Source organism: Rhinolophus ferrumequinum, chromosome 20 (assembly GCF_004115265.2).
Source record: "Rhinolophus ferrumequinum isolate MPI-CBG mRhiFer1 chromosome 20, mRhiFer1_v1.p, whole genome shotgun sequence".
Classification (NCBI taxonomy): Eukaryota; Metazoa; Chordata; class Mammalia; order Chiroptera; family Rhinolophidae; genus Rhinolophus; species Rhinolophus ferrumequinum.
In genome coordinates, this window is record NC_046303.1 from 490,539 (window position 1) to 511,864 (window position 21,326).

Sequence of the window (21,326 nt, forward strand, 5' to 3'; positions counted from 1 at the left end):
CTCAGGTCAGGCTGTGAGAACAGAAAGCACACACGTGGGTCTCTGCCCCCGGTGCCCGGCACAGAGCTCCTACGTCCCTTGGAATTTCCTGAGTGACAAGAGTGTGTTTTGTTCTAATGAGGGGACTCCTGGTGGCCCCTGGATAGGGGCTGGTCACCAGAAAGGCCCAGCCATGGTTAGAAGCTTGGAACTTTCAGTCCTGTCCCCTGTCCCCCATCCTCCAGATGGAGTTAATAATTGATCATGCCTACGTGGTGATGGAACCGCCATAAAAATCTCAATAGTGAGGTTCGGAGAGCTTCTGGATTGGTGTACACATGGAGGAGCGGGTATAGTGGGCCCTTAGGAGAGGGTGAGAGGCTTCCTTCTCCTTCCCGCTTACCTTGGCCTAGGCATTTCTTCCATCTGGATGTTTATCTGTATGCTTTATCATATTCTTTTATAACAAACTGGTAAACAGTAAGTAAACTTTTCCTGAGTTCTCTGAGCCCTCTAGCAAATTAATGAAGCCGGGCTGGGGGCGGGGCAGGCGCGCTCTCGCGCCCCCCACGGAGTGGGGCAGGATCGGGGCCCACAGGCGCGCTCCCGAGGCCGTTGAAGGGCGGGGCAGGGCAGGCGCGTTGTCACCGCCCCTAAAGGTTGGGGGCGGGGTCGCGGGGCGGGGCCGCTCGCAGGGGGCGGGATCGCGTCGTGGGCCCGGAAGTGCGGGGTGCGGGGCGCCGGGCGCTAACGGCCCCTGGCGGCCGCGGGTGGAGACGACGGCCGGGCGGCGGGCGGGCGGCGCAGGAACGCGGCTCCGGCGGCCGCGGAGCCAGGGCGAGCATGTAGCGGCCGCGGGGGGCGCGGGGCTCCCGGGGCGGGCCGGGCCACGGGGACCGCTCGCGGCGACATGGAGGAGGAGGGCAAGAAGGGCAAGAAGGTGCGTCCTCCCGAGGGCCGGGCAGGGGGCGGGCTGGAGCCCAGAGCGCAGCGGCGGAGGGCGGAGGGGCCGGGGCTCGGGGGCACTGGCGAGGCTCCGTCCCGCAGCCTTTCGGTCTGCCGGCGCGGGGCGCGGGGAGGCCCGGGGAAAGGAGGTCTGGGCGCACATACTGGAGGTGAGCGTGGCGGGCAGGCCGGGCCGGGTGGGCGGCGCACGGTCAGGCCGGGTCGGGGCGGCGGGAGCGGGTCTCCGCGGATGGGTAGGAGGCGCGGCCCGGGACAATGCGGTTAGGTGGTCCTCTGCCGGCCGGCCAGGCGGGGGAGGAAGGAGCCACGCCTTTCCGCCCCTTCCGGCCAGTAACTCCCCCAAAGCCAGGCTCTCCACTTGGCCTGCCCCGGGGGCAGTGGCCAGGGCCGCAGAGGAGCTGGCCCTGCTTAGGGGCGGAAGAGTCCTCCAGGGTTGGAATCTTAGACACAATTGGGTGCAAGCTTAATGTAGGAACATTTGCTGCTTAGTGCCTTCAGATTTTTGATATGAAGTAAAAGCTGAGGCTGCCCACGGTCCAGCCTTGCACAGCCTGTTCCCGGGTTGGGTTTTGGTCTCCCGAATGACATCCAAGTGATCTCAGTGACGTTACATTTGGCAATTGGATTTCGGACATAGTTCAAGAGGCTCCTTAGTTTATGTAGTTTTTAAAATATGGCTTTAATTATGGGCCAGAGTAGTTGATAAAGAAGCTCAACATGTTGAGACTGAAATACCACGTGGGCTAAGTTACCATTAAAATGGAAAATGGGTTTCAAGAAATGTTGTTAGTTTTTCAAATACAGGCTTTATAACCTGCATAAGTGTCTTACCTATCATTTTCATTTTAATAAACGTGTGTGTCTGCACTTTCATGTTTAAGTTTAAAACAGACTTTGATGAGTCCTGTGACCTTCCCACCCCCTGCTCTTCAGAGCCGGCTGTATCCTTCACTGGAGTTACTTCCTCATCGCCCTGTTTTACAAGGCTCCCCACTTTAAAGAGCTGCACAACATCCAGTGCTGTTCAGGTGGTGCATGGTGCTGCTTCTCTCAACTGTCTTCGCTCGTTGTTCTATGTTATGAACACACGTATCTAACTTTAGTGCAGTAGCTGTTGCAGATACCTACGTACAAAGATGGTTTATGTTTGGAAAACAGCCCAAGGAAGTGATTCAGCCTCAAGCGTTAGTCCCCAGAGGGATGCTGCCCCCTGTAAAGGGGGAGAGCTGAGTTTAAGGTTTGTACCAAAGCTGGTAGAAGGCTCCAGAAGAAATTCAGTCAATTCCCTCCTTCCCTGTCTCAGACAGCCAGGTAGGCCAGGGCCCGTACATGGCGTGTCACCAGCACTCCTGGCCACCAGCCTTCTTCTGTAATGGTGAGCTCAGTGCCAGCACAGGAACAGCCCTGGCCACACAGCATCTTGCACACTTAGGCCAAACTCTCTTCCTACCTGCTAAGGAGAGTCACTGACACGTTAGCACCTACCCTTTCAAGTGGGTGCTAACCTGTCAGTGACAGGGAAGGATGGGATGGACTGAATTTCTTCTAGAACCTTCTACCAGCTTTGGTAGAAACATTACAACATTCAGCAACGTTGAGAGACAGACAGAGGCAGTAAGACATTCCTGAGTTTGTGGAATAGAAGTGAAAAGCTAGTAAAACTCAAGAATTTTGGAGTTGGGGACAGTGGAAAGATTTCCGCATAGAGAGGGTTACTGAAGAATTTCATTGTCTCTATTAGAAGAGATTCATTGTTTCTATTAGAGGATACATAGTTGCTTAAGCCAGGAGTTTTCTGTTTTCTCTGTATTCTGCCACTGCCCTAGCTCATTTTCCCACAGGGCCCACTGCTTGCCCTGGAGACTGCACGCCCTAGGGCATGGAGTCCTACCCAGTCCACAACTTCGCACACTTCACCCATTGCTGTGCCAACCCCACGCTGGTGGGCCCTTCCTGCTCTGCTCCCCCGTTCAGTGTGAGGTCAACTCCAGCTCATGAAATTTGGTGTTTAAGTTGTGGTGGACTAACCAGAGACACCTATTTTAAACCGTATACACAAGTTCAAGCTAAAACAGCAGGAGTAAGGACTTAATAGTTTTATGGAAGTCCAGGCTGGACATTTAAATGACCTTCCCAAAATGCAGTTTTAAACCTGTAAAAATGTGGATGGGTGGCCTCTTCGGGTCTTCAGACATTTGTCTGGGTGGTCATCAAGCAGTTACTCAGGCTGGTTCTAACGTGGCCTAATTCTTCAGGACAGGAAACTGAGAGCTGCCAGAGAACCAGCACGTCAGAGCGGTTTTCATGTCCAGTGGCCCCAAGTATGATCCTGTGCTTTCTCAGGCTACCTTGGCACACAGAATGGGGGTGACTTGAGCCTGTCATGCCCCGTGGAAGGAGCTAGGAGATGGCATGTGGGAGGAGCTGGCGGGAGGTGGGTGGGTGCTGGCATATCTGGGGGTGAGCGTGTGGACAGAGAAGTCTGCTGGATGCTAGAGGCATGGGCCTGCTGGGGGCCACTCTCCTGCACGGGTGTCCCTGGAGCCACTGACTGGTTGGTACCTTTCAGACCACAAGTCCTAATTCGCGGTTTGGAGCATAAAGCTGCCTCCTTACAAACGGACCGAGTTCCACGTGTTTTGACACCAACAGGATGTAACTCCTTTTGTAAGAAACCCGTGTACACTTGTGTGCACACTTGCATTGGACATGTAACATTTTATAGAAACATTTGACTCAGATGAGCAGCCCGTGGAAAGTGCTGTCAGGCTGTAGGTCGCATTGCTGGTGGCCGTGATTTCAGCCTAAACAAATTTAGTATTTTTATATCGATCTACCTTATTTACATTGTTCAAATAAAAAAGGGGTGATAAGCTACCCTGGAAATGTAGGATTGGATACTACGTATAAGGAATTATTACTAATTTCATTCAGTTTAATATTTGTGCTATGTTTTGTCAAGTTTTATGTGATAGACACACATGCTGAGACTTTTGTAGGCAAAATTACAAGATTTCTGAGATTGGTGTTACTTAAACTAGAAAAAGAAAGAGGGGAGATAGCTGAATGTTTTTGCAGTGGGTATTCATTATTCATCATTCTGTCTACTTTTATGAATTTTTGAATTTCCATATAAAAGGTGGGGAGAAAAGATCCCAGAGGTTATATATGGGCCTGGCTTCTCAGCTCCTGTAACTACCAAATCATCCCTCAGCCAGTGTCCAAGGGGCTGGAAGCTTGAGCTCGACCAGCGTCTTTTAAAAGTCTGTACTTTTAAAAGTCTGTAACTTCAGCCATCAGGCAGGCATGCTTTCTCCTTGGTGTGTACACGCATGTGTGTGTAAACATTTGCATAGCTGAAATGAAAGTGTAAAGAGACAATACTTCCTACAAGTAATGTGCTCCAATTTTTAAAAATTCTGTTTTGTTTTCGTTTTTTCATTAAAGAGAGTAGGTCATGACCTACTAAGTTGCTTTTAAAACTAAATTGACCCTATAGCCGGCACAGCCGTAACGTGGGTTAACAGAGTGAATTTGAGCCTCTACCTCGTTTTATCTTTGCTCTCGGATAGTTGGCACAGTGATTCTTGGGTGGCAGCGTGGAGCCCCAGGGCGAGGCGGCCAGAAGAGCAGGCAGGAGGTGCCAGGTGGAGACCGTAGGTCAGGCGGCTGGTGGACGGTCCAGACAGACTAGCAAATGTCACACTTGTTCCTGTGGTCGGGGAGTTACCATTTACATAGCGCTGTGTGTTCGTTAATTGTCAACATAAGGAACTGTCTGGTCCCTCTCAGTCAGATCCTGTGATCCAGGGACCGTCTCAGAGGAGATTTAGAAAGCACATCGGGACCTCGAAGTGCTTCTTTTACTGCTCGGAGCATCGTTTGAGGGGAGGGTGGTGTGGAGAGGGCCACTCAGCACTCTGCCCTGTGAGCTCAGGGACAAGTGGCTTCGTAGCCAGCAGGTTTGGTCCCCTTGTCACTTTTGTCAGCAGTGGCGCTCATCCACACGGCAGTGAGCCAGGAGTCAGCAGTCAGTGTTGTCGCTTTCCTGACCAGCGTGGAATCATCCTGTTACTAGCTGAGTGCCGGTGACATGCTGAGAACAGCAAGAAGGTGGCTGAGGACTGCGTTTCGTTGGAGAGTGAGCTGCTCACGTGGCGTTAGACGAGGGCCAGTGCTAGTGTTTCAGAGATGAGGGCACCTGCGATTTCCACACGAGACGTGGTGTGACCTTCAGGAGCAGGGGAGGTCGAGTGAGACGAGTGCTGGGAAGGCCGTGGGGGGTCTGGTTTGGGCCCTGCCTGCAGCTGGAGCCGCTGGGGGTTTTCATTTCTCCTTCTGAGGATGGCTCATCGGCAGTGTGCCGGCACACATGCTGGGGACACAGTGAGCTCGGGGGCCACAGGGCCTGCAGCGGAGCCCAGAGGACAGGGGAGGGGGACCGTTAGGAAGCGTGCTGTGACAAGAGTGCGTAAGGAAACTTTCTGTTGTGAAGAATTCAAGCCCAAGTGTAGAGAAAATCATGAGATGTCACCGGGCCCTGACGTCAGGCACAGTCGTGCCCCCCTGCTCCTGGTGCTGTGCGCCGAGCAGCGTCCCCCCAGTTCTGGTGTGGAAGCCCTACCCCTGGCACCGGCACCACAGAGTGGGTCTGTGTGTGGAGATGGGGCTTGGACGAGGTGAGTGAGGTTAAATGAGGTCACCAGGGCGGCTCCCGTCCCATAGGACCGACATCCTCGTAAGAAGAGGAAACGTGGACAAAGGGACCCCAGGGGTGTGCAGGCAGAGGGACAAGCTTGTGAGGACACAGGGAGAAGATACCGGCTCCAGCCCAGGAGAGAGACCTGCACTGACCGAGCAGCCTCCAGCCCTGGGAGGGGAGGAGTGTGTGCTGCTTGAGCTGTGGTCTGTTGTCCTCTGTCCCTGGACAAGGACAGCAGGTAACTCTGAAGCAAGCCCAGGCCGGCAGGCTACTGTGACAGGGTCTAACGTGGTAGTTGTGGGCTGGGACTGCACACGTGCTGGGACCTGGCCTCCATCTGGCCTAGAGCTGAGGACCTGGGCTCCACCGGGGCCCCAGACACGGGTGGACAGGTGACTCAGCGTGGCGGGTCACCCGCCCTTTGCTCTGTGCATGTCCAGGGTGCACTCCTGTGGGCCTGTCGTGTGGCCCGGGCCGGCCGTGCCGGAGCACAGTGGTTCCTTCACTGGGCTCTCAGGGTCATCCCTCCCTCTGACCCACCATGGGGACAGCTGCTGTTCCTCAAGTGCGCTGCTCAGGTTTCACAGGCCGCAGAGTGAGGAAGGTGAGATGTGGATGTGTCACTTTAGTAGAAATAAAAAGATTTTTCCCTTAGCTCTGTGCCAGTGCCAAAAATGTGACAGTTCTCCCCTAAGTGCGTCTGAGTGCAGTGGTTTGTGGGATTGTGTTAAGAACTAGGGCATTTGATCGCAGGTATTGGATGTGTGTGGTGAAAACAATCCTCTCTAATAAGTGGGAAGTGGGGATTTGGGCTTTTGTTCGCAGCTCAGGGTGGTGAACTGCGGTGTGGGTCTCGTAACCCAGGGGGCGGGAAGAACAGGTGAATTCTGCAAGTGTGTGGAAACCGGCAGTGTGATCCGCTGCGTTACTGGTCTTCAGGGAAACCCAGTGTGGGTGTCACTCGCTCGTGCTGGGAGGTGCTGTGTCACCTATGTTGTTACTTGTCTGCGAAGAAAAAGAGAAACTTATTTATTTGACTCTTTATTCCGTAGTTGAAAATTCTGTGCTAGTGTTTTCCAAGAATCTAATATATCCTGTGTGCCGTGACCATTAACTCTGTAGTCAGGTCTGGTTTACAATGTTACAAACAAACAAGAACAGCCAGAAAATGTCCGAAAAAGAAGAGCAGGAGGCAGCGACGCAGACCGGGTCAGGCTGTCATGCCCAGTGAAGCTGTGGGTTGTCCCGTGAGCAGGAACAGGAGAAAATGCAGGCACAGCACTGCTTAGGGAGACCGAGGGGCAGGAAAGTGGCACCCCACCACCCGGGGCATCTGATTAGTGACGGCCGCCAGCACCTGGGCAGGCGTGTGGAAAGGAACACAGTAGGTCCACCCTTCCTACTGCACCCCAGGACACAGAACAGACGGTTCAGAGACTTAGATAAAAGCAAACCAGCCATAGAAGTACCAGGCACAAAGGTGGGTGATTCTTCAGTGACCTGGAAGATGAGGACGCTTTCTTACCTATTCCTCAAACTCCAGAAGCAGTGAGTGCAGTGACCCAAGACCTGAGAACATCAGCACAAGCAAAGTGAAAGGACAACAGATCCAGAAAAATATTTGCAGCTTGTCACACAAGAGGTAAACGTCCCGTTTATAAGGTTCTTCTAAGAATAGAACGAGGAAACGACAAGCAGGAGATGGAACAGTTCTCAGGAGAAAACACACAGGTGGCTCTGGAAGGCGATGCTGGCCCTCGGACGAGGGGACACGCTGGCTCCCTCGCCGCTGTGGGTGCTGCTGCCTTGTCATCTCTTCTCGGGACTCCAGTAAGCAGCTTGGGGAGGGTGGGGGCGGAAACTGTGGTTTCGGTTCTTCCGGTTCTCTCACTGCTCTCTTCAGAGGGAGGCTCACATCTAACCATATTTTTCAACAAGATCAGAGCGAGCAGGTGAATGCACGGTGCCTGTTGGCAGAGGAAGAGAGGAACCAGAATTTCTCCCCAGAAATCCCTCCCCTGACAGCCTTCCCAAAGGGTCAGTCCATGGAGGACGAGGTGGGTGCGAGCTGGCGTGTGGAGAACTGTCTAGAATGATCATTTGGTTCCCCAGGGGCATCGTGAGCCCAGACGACCTGGCCCCATGGCCCCTGGTTTGGGAAAATGGGGGTGTTCCACTGGCTTCCGGGTCTGAGAACTGGGCTCTGGGTGGACGGTGGTGAGGTGTGCAGCTGTTTGTGGGTTGTCTGAGCTGAAGGGATGAGAGGCAGCAGGTGTCAGGGCCGCCGGGAAAGAGCAGTCTACACGTGGCCTTGTGCTCAGGACCCAAGGTCCGAGTCGGAGCATGAGTTGGGAAAAGGCCAGGAGAAAGCGCGTCCACAGCCTGGGAGGAGCACATGGCCCAGGGCAGTGTCTGTGGTGGGGCTCATATCGGGCAGGGCTGGGGGCTCTGAGTCCTACGTGTTGTGGGGCCTGTGCAGCTCCTGAGAAAGGCCTCTCTTGGTTGGCCGGGCTCCATCGCGAAGCGTCGTGCTCCTTCTGGGGTGGAGCTGGTGCTTCTGTCTTTTGGGGTCAAAGACCCAAAGATCATTATGGTGATGATGTACCTTGGGGCTCAGGAAATGTCTTGCTCAGTGACGGGTGAATGACTGTGTTATACGGGGTCCCAGCTCCCGCTCCCCACACAAGAACGCAGGACATGGTGAGGCCAAAAGGGAACAACAACACAGCCAGGGATAGGGGAGTCATACAACATGTTCTCGCTGGCGGCTGCGCGAGACACAGGAAGTAGGATCATCACGATCCACCATCTACTTGCTAACCGTGTCATTCGCAATCCGCTGTGCGCTTCTCTGCCAACCAACTGACCAACCTCCTAGCTCAGCCGCGGCAGTTATATTAGTGGCTAATGGCTAACTGGTCACAGCTGATGGCCATCTACTACCCGAGCCAGCACCCCTCCATGTGAGGCCGAGAGCCTGGAAACTGCTCTCTGGGACTCTGTGCCCACAGACTGCAAGCCTAACAGTGCCCTCAGAAGCTGTGATCGGGAGACCTCCGGTGGGTTAAGCCATCCACTTTCAGTTACTGCAGCCCTGGTTCTGTGTCAGAATGTCCTTCATGGTTCCTGTTTCGTTTTCAGCCAGAACTTCCCTTTACATTTCATGTGCAAAAGTAACACCAGCCCCAAACCCTAAGGTGCCCTTTTGCTCATTGTTTCTGGAAAAGCTGAGTCCATGCTCAGCTGGGGTCGTGTGTGGCCGGTTGTAGGGGCAGCTCCCCACGCCCCACACGCCTGCCGCAGCCGATTCCTCACCGTTGGCCTGGTCGCCCAGGCGGCACCTTTACAAACAGGGCACTTGGGGTGAAGCTCACCGTGGCGGCTCTGGGCCAGTGATTTCACTGTGGATGTAGTTCCTGTCCATCTGCTTTGGGCGTATGTCCCCTGTGTGACTGAGACTGCCGAGGGTGGGGACTGCACCTCATGCACCTGCAGGGCCTTCCCGATGTGTGGCCTGCATAGGCCTCAGACAAACGTTCATTAAGTGGCTTTTGCTTCTGCCCCGGCGGGGATGCTGTGGGGCAAGGAGGGGACTGCAGGGCTTCTCGCTGTTAAAGGGACACGGGCAGGCCTCCTGGGCTCACGGGCAGGCTTCACCCCGTGCTCCCACCCCCAACTCTTGCTCTGACATTTACTTTGATTATAGTATTAGCCCCCAGGGCCATCTAGACACTGACCAGGTGGGAGGTCGCCAACACTGGTCCCTGAGCCCGGAGCCCCCGAGGGCCTGGCAGAGGAAGCTCATGCTGTGTTCCTACATGAGGAAAGGCAGGGGACTTCTGCCAATGGCTACCGTCACGACCGTCCTGGCCACACCTGCCCCGCCCTCAGGTCCTGGGGCGAAGTGACCAGTGGAGCAAGATGTCGGATGATGCTATATTTTGTTGTCTGGGCAATCCCCCCCTTTCTGCGCTCTTCCCCCTCGCTGAGAATTGGCCCTTGACCTTCCAGGGGAACAGGTGAAGGCTCAGGCTCCCCGCTGGTGTGAGCTGGCCCAGGGAACCCGGCCACCGGCCTGGGCGTCTAGTGCTGTCCTCCACAGCGTGGCATGGCCAGCACCCGTTTGCAGGGGACAGGCTGCTTGTGGCCGCTTCTGCGTGTTAGCCACGGGCAGATGTGCAGCCTACGTGAGTAATAGCTGCATCCATTGCCATTTCTTCCTGCAGCCTGGAATCGTGTCGCCTTTTAAACGAGTGTTCCTGAAAGGTGAAAAGAGCAGAGACAAGAAAGCCCACGAGAAGGTGACAGAGCGGCGCCCGTTGCACACAGTGGTGCTGTCCGTGCCTGAGCGAGTGGAGCCCGACAGACTGCTGAGCGACTACATCGAGAAGGAGGTGAAGGTAAGGGCCTGCTGCCTTTCGGTTCCTTGGCTAGGCTTAGAGCTGCCCTGTGCGCGTGGTCTCCCGAATGCCGTCCAGCCTGTGCCGGGACGCTTGTGGATAGTCCCTCTCCCAAACTCATGACAGCCAATAAGTGAATACAGAGGAGCAGAGCCATGAGGTCAGAGAGAACAGAAAGGGGGCCCTGCGCAGAGCAGCGATGCAGGCCTGGAGCAGGCGGAGCCGGCTCAGCGCGCAGGGCCCTTTGTGTCCTGGCGGGGACCACTTGCACCTGGCCGGCATGAGGGGAGCGGGGAGGTGTCCTGGAGCAGACGTGGGGATACCTAGCACCAAGGATGGTGGGGAGACCCAGAGCAAAGAGCAGAAAATTGAGTGAAAGACTGTGTGTGGATGAGGATGGTGAGAACCAGGCCTCTCCTGCAAGACAGTGCTGGGGGTGCTTTTTCTGGGGGAGCTGAACTGCTGTAGAGGTGCTGCCTCCGTACTGAGACAGCCAGTCGTCGGGGTGGCCTGTGCGCATGGCCGTGTTGCCGGCAGCCCGGGGCCTGTGTGCATTTGGGGAAAACATTTAACCTGATGGTAGCGCCTAAGACAATCTCAGGAGGTAAATGCGAATGAAACAGCAACAATGTGGAAAATAGGGGGGAAATAAAAACATATATTCTCAGAAAGATAAGAGGAAACACTGTGAACGATGAAATAAAATCTTTAAAATGAAGAAAAGGTGGAGACAACAGCCTTTGGAATTACAAGTATCTTAATTGTACATCTTAAAAGTTCATTACAGGGAGGACGAGGCTAAATACATGGTGATGGCAGGAGGCTAGACTGGGTGGTGAGCACACAGTGCAGGACACAGGTGATGTGTTGTAGAATTGTACACCTGAAACTTACAGTGTGATTAACCAATGTCACCCCAATACATTTAATTTAAAAATTCATTAGCAGGGGCGAAAGGTGAAGTCAAGAAAATCATCCAGAAAGACTAAGCAAAAGACAAAGAGATAGAAAATTAGTAAAGAAAAGATGCAAGAGAGAAACCAGGAAGTTATCAGATCAACCCAGGAGGTCAGCATCAGACTCAGGAGAAGAAAGAACGGGGAGAAGGGTGGGAGGAGCTCACAGAGACAGGAACGCGAGCACCTCGCAGAACCCACCGAGGGTCGTGGCTCAGACTGGGGTCACACACAGTGACCCGGAAGTCAGTCCAGGAGCTGCGAGCCCAGAGCGCCTCCTGAGGAAGCTGGAGAGCACTGCGAGAGTGGAGGACGCAGATCGAAGCCGGGGCTCCGCGGTCTGGCCCAGAAAAGAACCAGTGAGGCATCTGGGAGGCATCCTGTCTTCTGACCCTCAGCTAGGCCACTGCTGCAGGCCAGGCCATGGACAAGGCCGTGGACAAGGGCACCCCCCGCTGTGCCCCGCCCAGCAGGGCGCATGCCCGCGGACACTTGTCCCTCAAGGCCAAAGCAGACGTTGCAGGGTGGCTGACCTGGGCTCACTGAACACGATGGCAGTTTTTTCTGGAAACAGTTTACGCTGCTGAAGCTGAAGTGGTGAGCTCACCAAGACCGGCTGCTGTGTTGTCTTCACTGGTACCTGGGCTGACCGAGCTGATGTGACCGGCAGTCAGATGTCCCCTTGGTTTCTCACATCCATCACAGCCATCCTCGGAGGCTGTGTCCTCCATTGCACAGCGCCCTGTGACATCTCCCACAGAGGGTGTGGGCTGCCCCCCACCCCACAGCACCGCAGGAGGGCCTGCGTGCGGTCAGGACCATGAGAACTGTCTGCAGGCTATCCCTCCTGGAGTTGTGACCAGTGAGACCTGCTGTTTCCTTTATTGATAAAGGTTGTTTTACAATAAATATTTTACAGCGAAAAAACCTCAGATGAGTGAGGACTCGCCTCTGTGAATGAGGAGGCCTCGTTGGAGGTCTGTCAGCTGAGTTTAGAGCATGGTGGCTCGGCGAGGAAGGGGACCAGAGCTGACTTGTGTCCTCAACCCTGGGAGGTGGACAGACCCAGCGCTGTCCTGCAGACACAGCCCCAGGGCGCTTTCATTTCGGCAAAGCACTAGGCATAGTATCCGCCATTTGAAGGAAAATACAAAATTAATTATTTTGGATGATGGAAAGCTAAGACTGATAGCTAATATACAGTATAATCATTATGATTTAAAAGGTTTTAACAAATGAAGTTATTAAGTAAAGCTAATAAGATAAAATTATTTTTATTGTGGTAAAATACACTTAATGTAAAATTTACCATCTTAACCATGTTTAGGGGTAAATTTCAGTGGCATTAGGTACATGCATATAGTTCTGCAACCATCATCTCCAGAACTTTCTCATCGTCCCTGGCCCCTGGCACCACATCTACTGTCTGTCTCTGAACTGACTCCTGCAGGAGCCTCCTGTACGAGGATGCACAGGATTTGTCCGTCTGTGACGGGCTTATGTCACTCAGCACAATGTCCCGCGGTCTGTGCTTGCTGTAGCCCGGGTCAGAGTCTCCTTCCTTTCTAAGGCTGAATAATATTTGTATATATAAATATACACACCACGTTTTGTTTGTCCTTCATCTGCCGATGCACACTTGTGTTGCTTCCGTGTTTTAGCCGCTGTGAGTTGTGCTGCTGTGAACCCTGCTTTCAGTTCTAAGGGGTAAATACCCGGAAATGGGATTGCTGGGTCATATGGTAGCTCCAGTTTTCATTTTCCTTCTTTTTTTTTTTTTTTTTTTCAAGAAAGCTTGGGGGGGTTTTCGTTTGTTTTCTTTTTAAATTTTTTTATTAGGGAATATTGGGGGACAGTGTGTTTCTCCAGGGCCCATCAGCTCCAAGTCATTGTCCTTCAATCTAGTTGTGGAGGGCGCAGCTCAGCTCCAAGTCCAGTCGCCGTTTTCAATCTTTAGTTGCAGGGGGCCCAGCCCACCATCCCATGTGGGAATTGAACCGGCAACCTTGTTGTTGAGAGCTCGCGCTCTAACCAACACAGCCATCCTGCCGCCCTAGCTTTAATTTTTCTGAGGAACCTCCATACCATTTCCCACAGCGGCTGCACCATTTTACATTCCCACCAACAGGGCATGAGGTCCCCATTTCTCCACGTCCTGTCCAACACATAGTGCTTTCTGTTTGTTTTCTTTTATGATGACAGCCATCCTATTAGAGTGAGGTGGTATCTCATTATGATTTTGATTTGTGTTTCCCTGGTGATCAGTGATGCTGAGCACCTTTCCATGGGCTTATTGGCCATTTATGTGTGCGTCTTCTTTGAAGAAATGTCTATTCAAGGCCTTTGCCCGTTTTGGAATCAGGAGTTTTTTGTTGTTGTTAAGTTCTAGTTCTCTATACATTTGGGGTATTAACTCCTGATCAGACATGACTTGCAAATATTTTCTGCCATTCTGTAGGTTGCTTTTTTACTGTATGGATAGTGTCTCGATGTACACAATTTTTAGATTTTCACGAAGGTCAGTTTGTCTGTTTCTTTGTTGCCCATGCTCCTGGTCCCACAGTTGTTGTCTAATACCCGTGGATGCCCGGTCCCGGCACTTGGCGCCCTGTCACTCTCCTCAGTCTCAAGGGCAGCATTCACCGTACTGTCTCGTTCTCTGATGGGTCGAAGAAGAGTTGTGCAGCTTTTTTCTTGTGATCACGGGATGATGACGACCTCCAAGCTCTTTACATGTCGAGCTGTGGTCGGAAGTCCAGTGTCACCCCTTTGTAACAGTGACCCTAAATATGCGAGTTGGTGAAAGACTGGGAAGTGTTGCGTGCAGGAGGTCTGTTCTGGGAAGGAATCAGTAACCATTACAAACTTATGACAACCCGTGTCAGTGGTAGAGACATGGCGTGAGCACTAGTGACACGTGCCGTGTCCTCTTTCAGACCTCCCACGTGCTGAAGGAAGACCTGGCTGAGCCAGGTGCTCGTGGCCACGTGTCACTTCGCCTCTGTTGGCAGTCCTCGCCCCGCTGCCTGCGCTGTGCATCTGGTGCGTGCGGTCAGGTTAATGACCTTGCAGGACTCATGATAGCGCCGACGCAGTGTGGCCGCAAGTGCGGCGTGCCCCCCTGCCGGCACCGCCTTCTCAGCACTCAGAGCCCTTCCTATGGGCCTTGCTTCACGGCAGTGGGCTGGTGGCAGGAGTGAGGCTGGCAGTGCTCCTGTGGATCCAGCAGGGCTGGCTGTGCCCCTCCTCACAGACTGTGTCTCTCCTCTCTCTCTCAGTACTTAGGTCAGTTAACATCCATACCCGGATACCTGAACCCTTCCAGTAGGACCGAGATCCTGCATTTCATTGATAGCGCAAAGGTAATCTGCCGCCGACCCTGACCGCTGACCCTCAACCTTCTCACTGCTGACCCGACCTCTGACCTCGGCCTCCACCTCCCAACCCTGACCTCTGACCCTTGCCTTTTCCCCCCCCAACCCCGCTCTCTGACCTGGGCGCTCATGGTTGTGTGGGCTGACACAGTACCTCAGGCTGTGGGTGCCCGTGAACGTAAAGTCAGTTCCGCGGTCTGAGCAGGAGCTTTATTCCCCAGACGTGCTCCTCATGGTTTGGGGCTGTTTTCAAACTTCACGTTTTCAATCAGGCAAACCCTGCACCACAGGTCTGAAAGTGAATGCGGAGTAGGCCACGTGGTGACCAAGGCCAGGCCCTGGGCCCAGGCCGGCTCCGTGTGCCTGATGCCCTGTGGTCGCTTCCAGAGAGCCCACCAGCTCCCCGGACACTTAACCCAGGAGCACGATGCGGTGATCAGCCTGTCTGCCTACAACGTCAAGCTGGCCTGGAGGGACGGGGAGGACACCATCCTCAGGGTCCCCATCCATGACATCGCTGCCGTGTCCTACGTGCGGGACGACGCCTCGCATCTGGTGGTGCTGAAGACAGGTGCGGACCTGGGGTGGGGGTGGGACCTTGGGAGGAGCCGCGCGCTCCCCGCTGAGGGGATTCAGGGTCTGCAGTCCTGGGTCAGCCGCTGCTGCCCACTGTGCCCACCGGACAGCCCTTCTGTCCCCCAGTCCTCAGGCACAGTGCTGAGTCCGGCCACTGTCACTTCGAGCCTCGCGGGCCTGTGCTCTGTCCAGCACTGCCCCCTGCAGGACACTGGGTGTTGTCCTGGTCGAGGCAGCAGGACTCTGGTTAGGCCTCAGCCCAACCAGCGTTTGGAGGTACAGGGACCGGCAAAGGTCACCCAGTTGGCAGATGGTGGGGCCAGCCTGCTGCCGGGTGTGTCTGAGTTGGTGCTCCTGCAGAAGCGTTCCAGGCCGAGGGACACGGCGGGGCTCTCACCTGTTCCTGCCCTGGTTTAGAGAAGGCCGAGCAGGGTGTGTGGCCTGTCCTCACCTGAGCCAGGCAGGGACAGCCCAGAGCCTGCTGTCGATCTCCCCACCTGCCCTAACCTGCTATGGTGTTGGCTTCTCAGCCCAGGACCCCGGCATCTCCCCCAGCCAGAGTCTATGTGCGGAAAGTTCCAGAGGCCTCACCACAGGCTCGCTGTCAGAGAGTGGAGTGGGGCCTGTGGAGGCATGCTGCCTGGTGATCCTGGCCACAGATAGCAAGGTGAGCAGGGCTGGGAACTGGGACCAGCCTCCCCCCCCCACCTGGCCGAGACCCCCAGGTCCCCCTTCCCACCTGGCCGAGACCCCCAAGTTCTTCTCCCACACCTGGCCGAGGCCCCCAGGCCTCGCCCTTGTCTCCCCTGCTGATGGTGGTGGCTTCTCCTGCACCCGAAGCTGTGCCCTGTGGGGAGATTCCTGGGATTGGCAAGTTAAAGCCTGAGGCCCCTTAGTTACGTGAGGACCAGCAGCCCTGGGGAGCATCTTGGTCCCCTTCTGGTTAGTGTCCACGTCTGTGAGACGATAGTAGCCGGGCCCCACCTGAGGTGGCTCCTGATCAGCATCCTTCCAGCCAGGCATTTCCTCCTTGAGGGGCACCTCCTTGGCCTGTCCGCACCAGCAGCCCCTCCAGAAATTGCCCGGAGTCCTAGGGCCCTGCTTCAGCAGCTCGTGTGTGAGGCGTGCTGTGGGGGATGCTCAGCCCCTCCCGAGGCTGGGACGGGCGAGGGGGTTGGCCAGCCAGGGCAGTGGGAGGTGCTGCAGCCAGCGTCCTGGTGTGGGCTGGTCACCCATGAGGGGCTGGGCCTGGGAGCCGCCCAGCGAGGTGCAGCCCTGTCCCCACGGCAGGTGGCCGCGGAGGAGCTGTGCTCCCTGCTTGGGCAGGTCTTCCAGATTGTGTACACGGAGTCCACCATCGACTTCCTGGACAGAGCCATATTTGACGGGGCCTCGACACCCACCCACCACCTGTCCCTCCACAGTGGTGAGTGCGGGCGGTGGGGCTGCTGCCACATGGGAGCCAGGTCCCCCGAGATGCCGCCTGGGCAGCGTCTTTGTGCAGGGACGTTGCCACTGCCCTCAGGTCCTGGGGGTTGGAGTCACCACCTTGGTTCCAGACGCACTGTTCACGTGCACCGCAGGTTTGGTGACGGCCAGCCTGGGCACTTCCTGCATAACGGGGGGCCAGAGCACTTTTTCTGGAACTGCCTGTGGCTGACTCACCTCCCTCAGAATGGGGGCCAGGAGGTGCTCCCAGTGCTGGGGCTGCCAGTGGCTGTGAGCACCCTGCTTCCAGACCACCCAGGCTCGTGGTCAGTGGGGGCCCTCCCAGGACAAAGGCTGCGGAGGGGGGCGTGGGGGCCTGAAGGCAGTACTCCCTCCACCTGCTGCTGCACGTGTGCTGCATGTATACAGCCCACTTCAGCCAAACCTTCTGCTTTCAAGTCTGTGTTTTCATGGAGGTTTCATGGCTGCTGTGTTAGATGCACAGAAGGGAAATGGGAGACCCTGTAGCTGCAGCCCAGGATCAGGGTCACCTTCTGTGCAGGGACATCCTGCCCTGCCCCCTCCCCAGGGCTCACGTGTCAGCCGGTAGCGCGAAGCCTGCAGAGTCCCCCTTTGTGTGTTGGGGGCTTTTTGAGGGGACCTGTCCCAGAGCTGGCTCCCCTGCCGCCTCCCGGCACATGTCCCCAGAAATGCTGACAAGGCGGGCAGTCTGTCCTCTGGTGTCTGGGGAGGTTGAGGCCCAGCGGCCAACAGCTGCCCCAGTGAGTAGCCTGTGGTTTATTGAGCCGTAAACATTCAGTTTCAGTGTGATTGGTTTGGCCCTATGCGTTACAATTTCCAATAGGGTCTTTTTTTAAATAAGATTTTTTTTTACTAAAATGTACACAGAGAGGAGCGTTCACGAAGCAAACACACAATGTATGCAGCTGGGGCCGCGTCAGGCCCTTTGCACACGCACACCCTTCGCACACACTGCACACGCTCACGCTCGCATCCTCTGCTGGCTTCTTCCGTGTCAGTTGTCCTGTACCACTGTCACAGGTCATCCAGATCTCACAGCTCAGACAGATTGGGGCTTAGAGTCCAGCGAGTCTTCCTGGCCAGGGTCAGGTGCTGCCGGGCTTGTCCCTCTGGCTCCTGCCTTTTCCAGCTTCTGGGGTTTCCTCCGTCTTCACAGCGGCAGGGGTGTGGGTATGACCTCATGTCCCTGTTGTGTCTGCTCCTTTGCCCCTTCTCCACAGTGGAGGGCCCAGCGGACGGCCCAGGACAGCCTCCCTGTTAGGTCAGCTTTGGAGCCACCTCCTTCCCCACTGCATGTCACCTAACAGTCTCAGGTCCCGGGAGTGGGCGCGGACGCCTGTGGGGGCTGCTGCTCTGCCCGCCACACTGACTTTGCTGCCACCGCCAGCAGCATCTCTTTTCCTCCTCTCATTCCCACACTGTCACCTGCCTCTCCGCTCACTTACATGGAACGGTGCTTCCGTGTCCCTCACGCTTTGTGCCATACAGTCCTGAGCTCACTGTCCAGTGTTTCCCGAGGAGTGGCTGTGTACCAGGCCCTTTGCTGTTCTGAGGGTGTCTGTTCTCGGGGAGCAGCCGTCCACACGTGGAGCTGGGCTGGGTCCAGGCTGGGGGTCAGCTGGCAGTTCCAACTGTGTTTTCTACCCTTGCCTGCCGTGTGACATGGGCAGGCACGTGACCAGTGATTCAGTTCCTCATCTGGAAGTGGCCCGTGGTGACCCTGGGGAGTGCAGAGAAGACCAAGTAATACAGGCCCTAGGACCCTGCTGGTGGGGCCCCCACCTACAAACGGGCCTTTTCTTGTCCTTGGCCACTGGGGAGCCCTCCCTGCCCCTCGGCCCAGGCCAGCAGGTGTGCGTCTCACAAGCCCCAGGAGGAGTTCCCCAAGGCCCAGACTCTGCCTTGTCTGGGCCTGCCGGTGCCCCCCGCCTGCGCCCCGCCTGCCCCCCGCCTGGCCCTGCACTGCCACCCGCCCCGACTAACCGCAGGTCGCTCTGCATTTCCGTAGATGACTCTTCCACCAAGGTGGACCTGAAGGAACCCTACGAGACGGACGCCAGCACCTTGTGAGCACCTGGCCCGCACCTCCCATCCCCGTGAGGTCCCCAAGGTCACACTGGTGATGTCATCACTCCTGTGAGACCCTGCTAGGCCCTGTCACCTTCCAGGCCCCTCTCTGCGTGGTTGTGTGGTCCTCTCACCGGGTCCCCCCCTCCACAGCAGGCCCCTTCCTGTCACCCACCCTGACCCCCAGTGCCAGCTGGGTCCTGCAGGGTGTCACAGGGATGGGCAGGGCTGGAGCCGCACACCCACGGCTCGTGTCCTTGCAGCTCCTTCCCCGAGTGCGTGCACACAGGTGTGTTGCCCTTGAATTTCTGTGTGTCCACGGTGCCCCACGCCAAGGCTGCCAGTGAGAGCGAGCTGAGTGCCACGGCCGCCGAGCTGCTGCAAGACTACATGCTCACGGTAGGCCGTGCTGCGGGACCACCTGCTGTCAGGCCTGCGTGGGGCCGCGGAGGGCCGGTCCCTGGGCCCGCACGTGTGTTTCCCAGAGGCCCCAGGCACGGAGGCCCCAGGCGGCGTGGGCGGAGGGCACAGCGTGGCTCCCCGTCACCTCTGCCCGCCTGCCCCCGCAGCTGCGCACCAAGCTGTCGTCGCAGGAGATCCAGCAGTTCGCCGCCTTGCTGCATGAGTACCGTGACGGGGCCTCAGTGCATGAGTTCTGCATCAGCCTGCGGCAGCTCTACGGGGACAGCCGCAAGTTCCTGCTGCTGGGTGAGCCCGCGGGAGGGAGGGCTCTGCCGGGGGGAGTGGAGTGTGCTGGGGGAGGGCACCACTGCCAGCTGGGGGGCCAGCCCTTACCAGGGCCCGACTGCTGGGGCGGACCCTGGAGGCGCTGTGCCTCCCTCCACTGACCCTAGAGAACAGGCTGCTTGACGAGCGTCTTGGGCTCCGCCCCCAACGGTCTCAGGACGCCGCTTGTGCCCTCATCCGCTGCTGCCGGAGGTCTGAGGCCCCTGACCCCAGGCCAGAGGGGCCTCCCACCTTGTTCTCACATGGGAGGCGCCTCCTGTCTGGAGGTGGGGCCCCCCCCCCCCCCCAGATGGGGGCGCTTCGCTGGAGGCCTCCATCAGCTTCCCATTGCCCCGCCCATCTCCTCCACCTGGAAACCTGCCCCCACAGGGCGACCACGGCACAGTGTCCCAGCGCTCCAGCAGCCCCACCCAGGGGCTGAGGGCAGGGGGCTTTTCTACAACAGGACGTTTTGAGAAGCACTCCTTCAGCTGGGGGCACCCATGCCCTCCCAGGGTGGGTGGCGGCCTTGGGAGCTCACCAGGGCATAAGGACACCTCTGGGCCTGAGCTCCCAGCTGTGTGTGCGGGCGCCTGCCTGCCAGGACGACAGGATGCCTTGGCTGGCGCAGGGTCACGCATACGATGTGTCCTTAGGTCTGCGGCCCTTCATCCCTGAAAAGGACAGCCAGCACTTCGAGAACTTCCTGGAGACCATTGGCGTGAAGGACGGCCGTGGCATCATCACCGACAGCTTCGGCCGCTGCCGGCGGGCCCTGAGCTCCACCTCCACCTCCAACGGGAACAGGACGGCAGGCAGCTGCGACGACCAGTCGGCCCCTTCCGAGGGGGACGAGTGGGACCGCATGATCTCGGACATCAGCAATGACATCGAGGCCTTGGGCTGCAGCATGGACCAGGACTCGGCCTGACAGTGCCGGGAGGGTCAGTGCCCGCCAGTCCGCCCTCCCCTTGTGAGTGCTGCATCTGGCCCTCTGCTGTGACGGCGACGCTGGTGCATGGACGGGGGCTACTTGAGCCGCCTGCACACGGCCTGCACCGGGCGAGTCCTGTGGGCCAGACCCTGGACAGCTGTCGCTTTTGCACATGACAACCCATTGAAACTCTTAGAGACTTTAAAAGAAGTTTACTGCAATGTGAATAATTTATCTCTGGCTGCCAGCGTGTTTCTGATCCTGGCAGGAGCTGGGTGTCCACTCTGGCCTCTGCCCAGGACCCACATGCCCAGGGCTGCCGTTCGGCTGATGCTGCCCAAGCCAGCCAACGGGGAGGGTCAGGTAGGGGCTTTTCCTTCCTGGATGTGGGGCCTGGAGCAGGTGTCCTGGCCACCTGTGGGTGTGTCAGGCCTCACTGTCAGGCACCGGGCTCTCTGAGGGGTGCTGGCTGGCCTCTGGCCCCACGCCCAAGACCCCGGTTCCTAGGTCTCACTGGCCATCACCAGTGGTCTCCAAAGCAAACCCTACCCTGCTCCCTGCCACCAGAAGCACCACCCCTGTCCTAAGCTTGTCATCATGGAGACCAGGGTCCTGGTCTTCTGGGAGGCTGGTGGGCCCCTGGGGCTTGGTCCCTCCTGTGCCCTGGGGGATGCGCAGAGGCAGTGGGAGTGGCTCTCGGGTGCAGCCTGGACTGTGGGTCCTGCCCCGCAAAGCACCTCCACCCTGGGAGACCCTGGCGGTGACTGCAGGACGCTGAGGGGAGGGCGGGCAGAGCCCCCCCTGCACAGAGGGACATGGCGTCCTGTGAGCCATCTGCGTGGACGGTCAGGAACTGCTCCTTCCCCTCCAGGGGCCACAGCAACACGTGGGTCCCCCCTCCTGTGTGGGAAGCAGCCCCCATTCTGTGTGTCCTTGTATTTTTAAGAAGAGAGGATGGTGACAGAGCTGGGCCACAGTGGGGCCACAGTGGGGCCAAGACCCTTGGGGTTAACTGCCAACTCTGGGCACGACTGCCTTTTCTGCAGCTTCTCTAGCCCCAGTGCCCCTGTGGGACTTCCTTACAGACCTCCAGTCCCCAGGCCACACCTTGGGCCACAGCTCAGTGACCGGACTGCCTACAATCTCTGGGCAAGTCAGTGCCCCTGGAACAGCGGG

The 21,326-nt window shown here is 56.9% G+C and overlaps 1 protein-coding gene across 2 annotated transcripts; it reads left to right on the top strand.

Annotated features, from left to right (window-relative positions):
• The first annotated feature begins 773 nt into the window (after positions 1–773).
• On the top strand, positions 774–20,184 carry CCM2 (CCM2 scaffold protein). Of its 2 annotated transcripts, XM_033088778.1 has the most exons (10): positions 774–919; positions 9,874–10,047; positions 14,282–14,365; positions 14,765–14,948; positions 15,484–15,620; positions 16,244–16,379; positions 18,432–18,489; positions 18,754–18,889; positions 19,060–19,198; positions 19,873–20,184. In XM_033088778.1, exons 1-10 carry the CDS (start codon positions 890–892, stop codon positions 20,145–20,147), a joined length of 1,353 nt encoding a protein of 450 aa, XP_032944669.1. In that variant the 5' UTR covers positions 774–889; the 3' UTR covers positions 20,148–20,184. The 2 variants fall into 2 exon arrangements, with proteins under 2 accessions (XP_032944669.1, XP_032944670.1); XM_033088779.1 differs by lacking the exon at positions 774–919 and having other exon boundaries at positions 10,030–10,047; positions 14,668–14,948.
• The last annotated feature ends 1,142 nt before the right edge of the window (positions 20,185–21,326 follow it).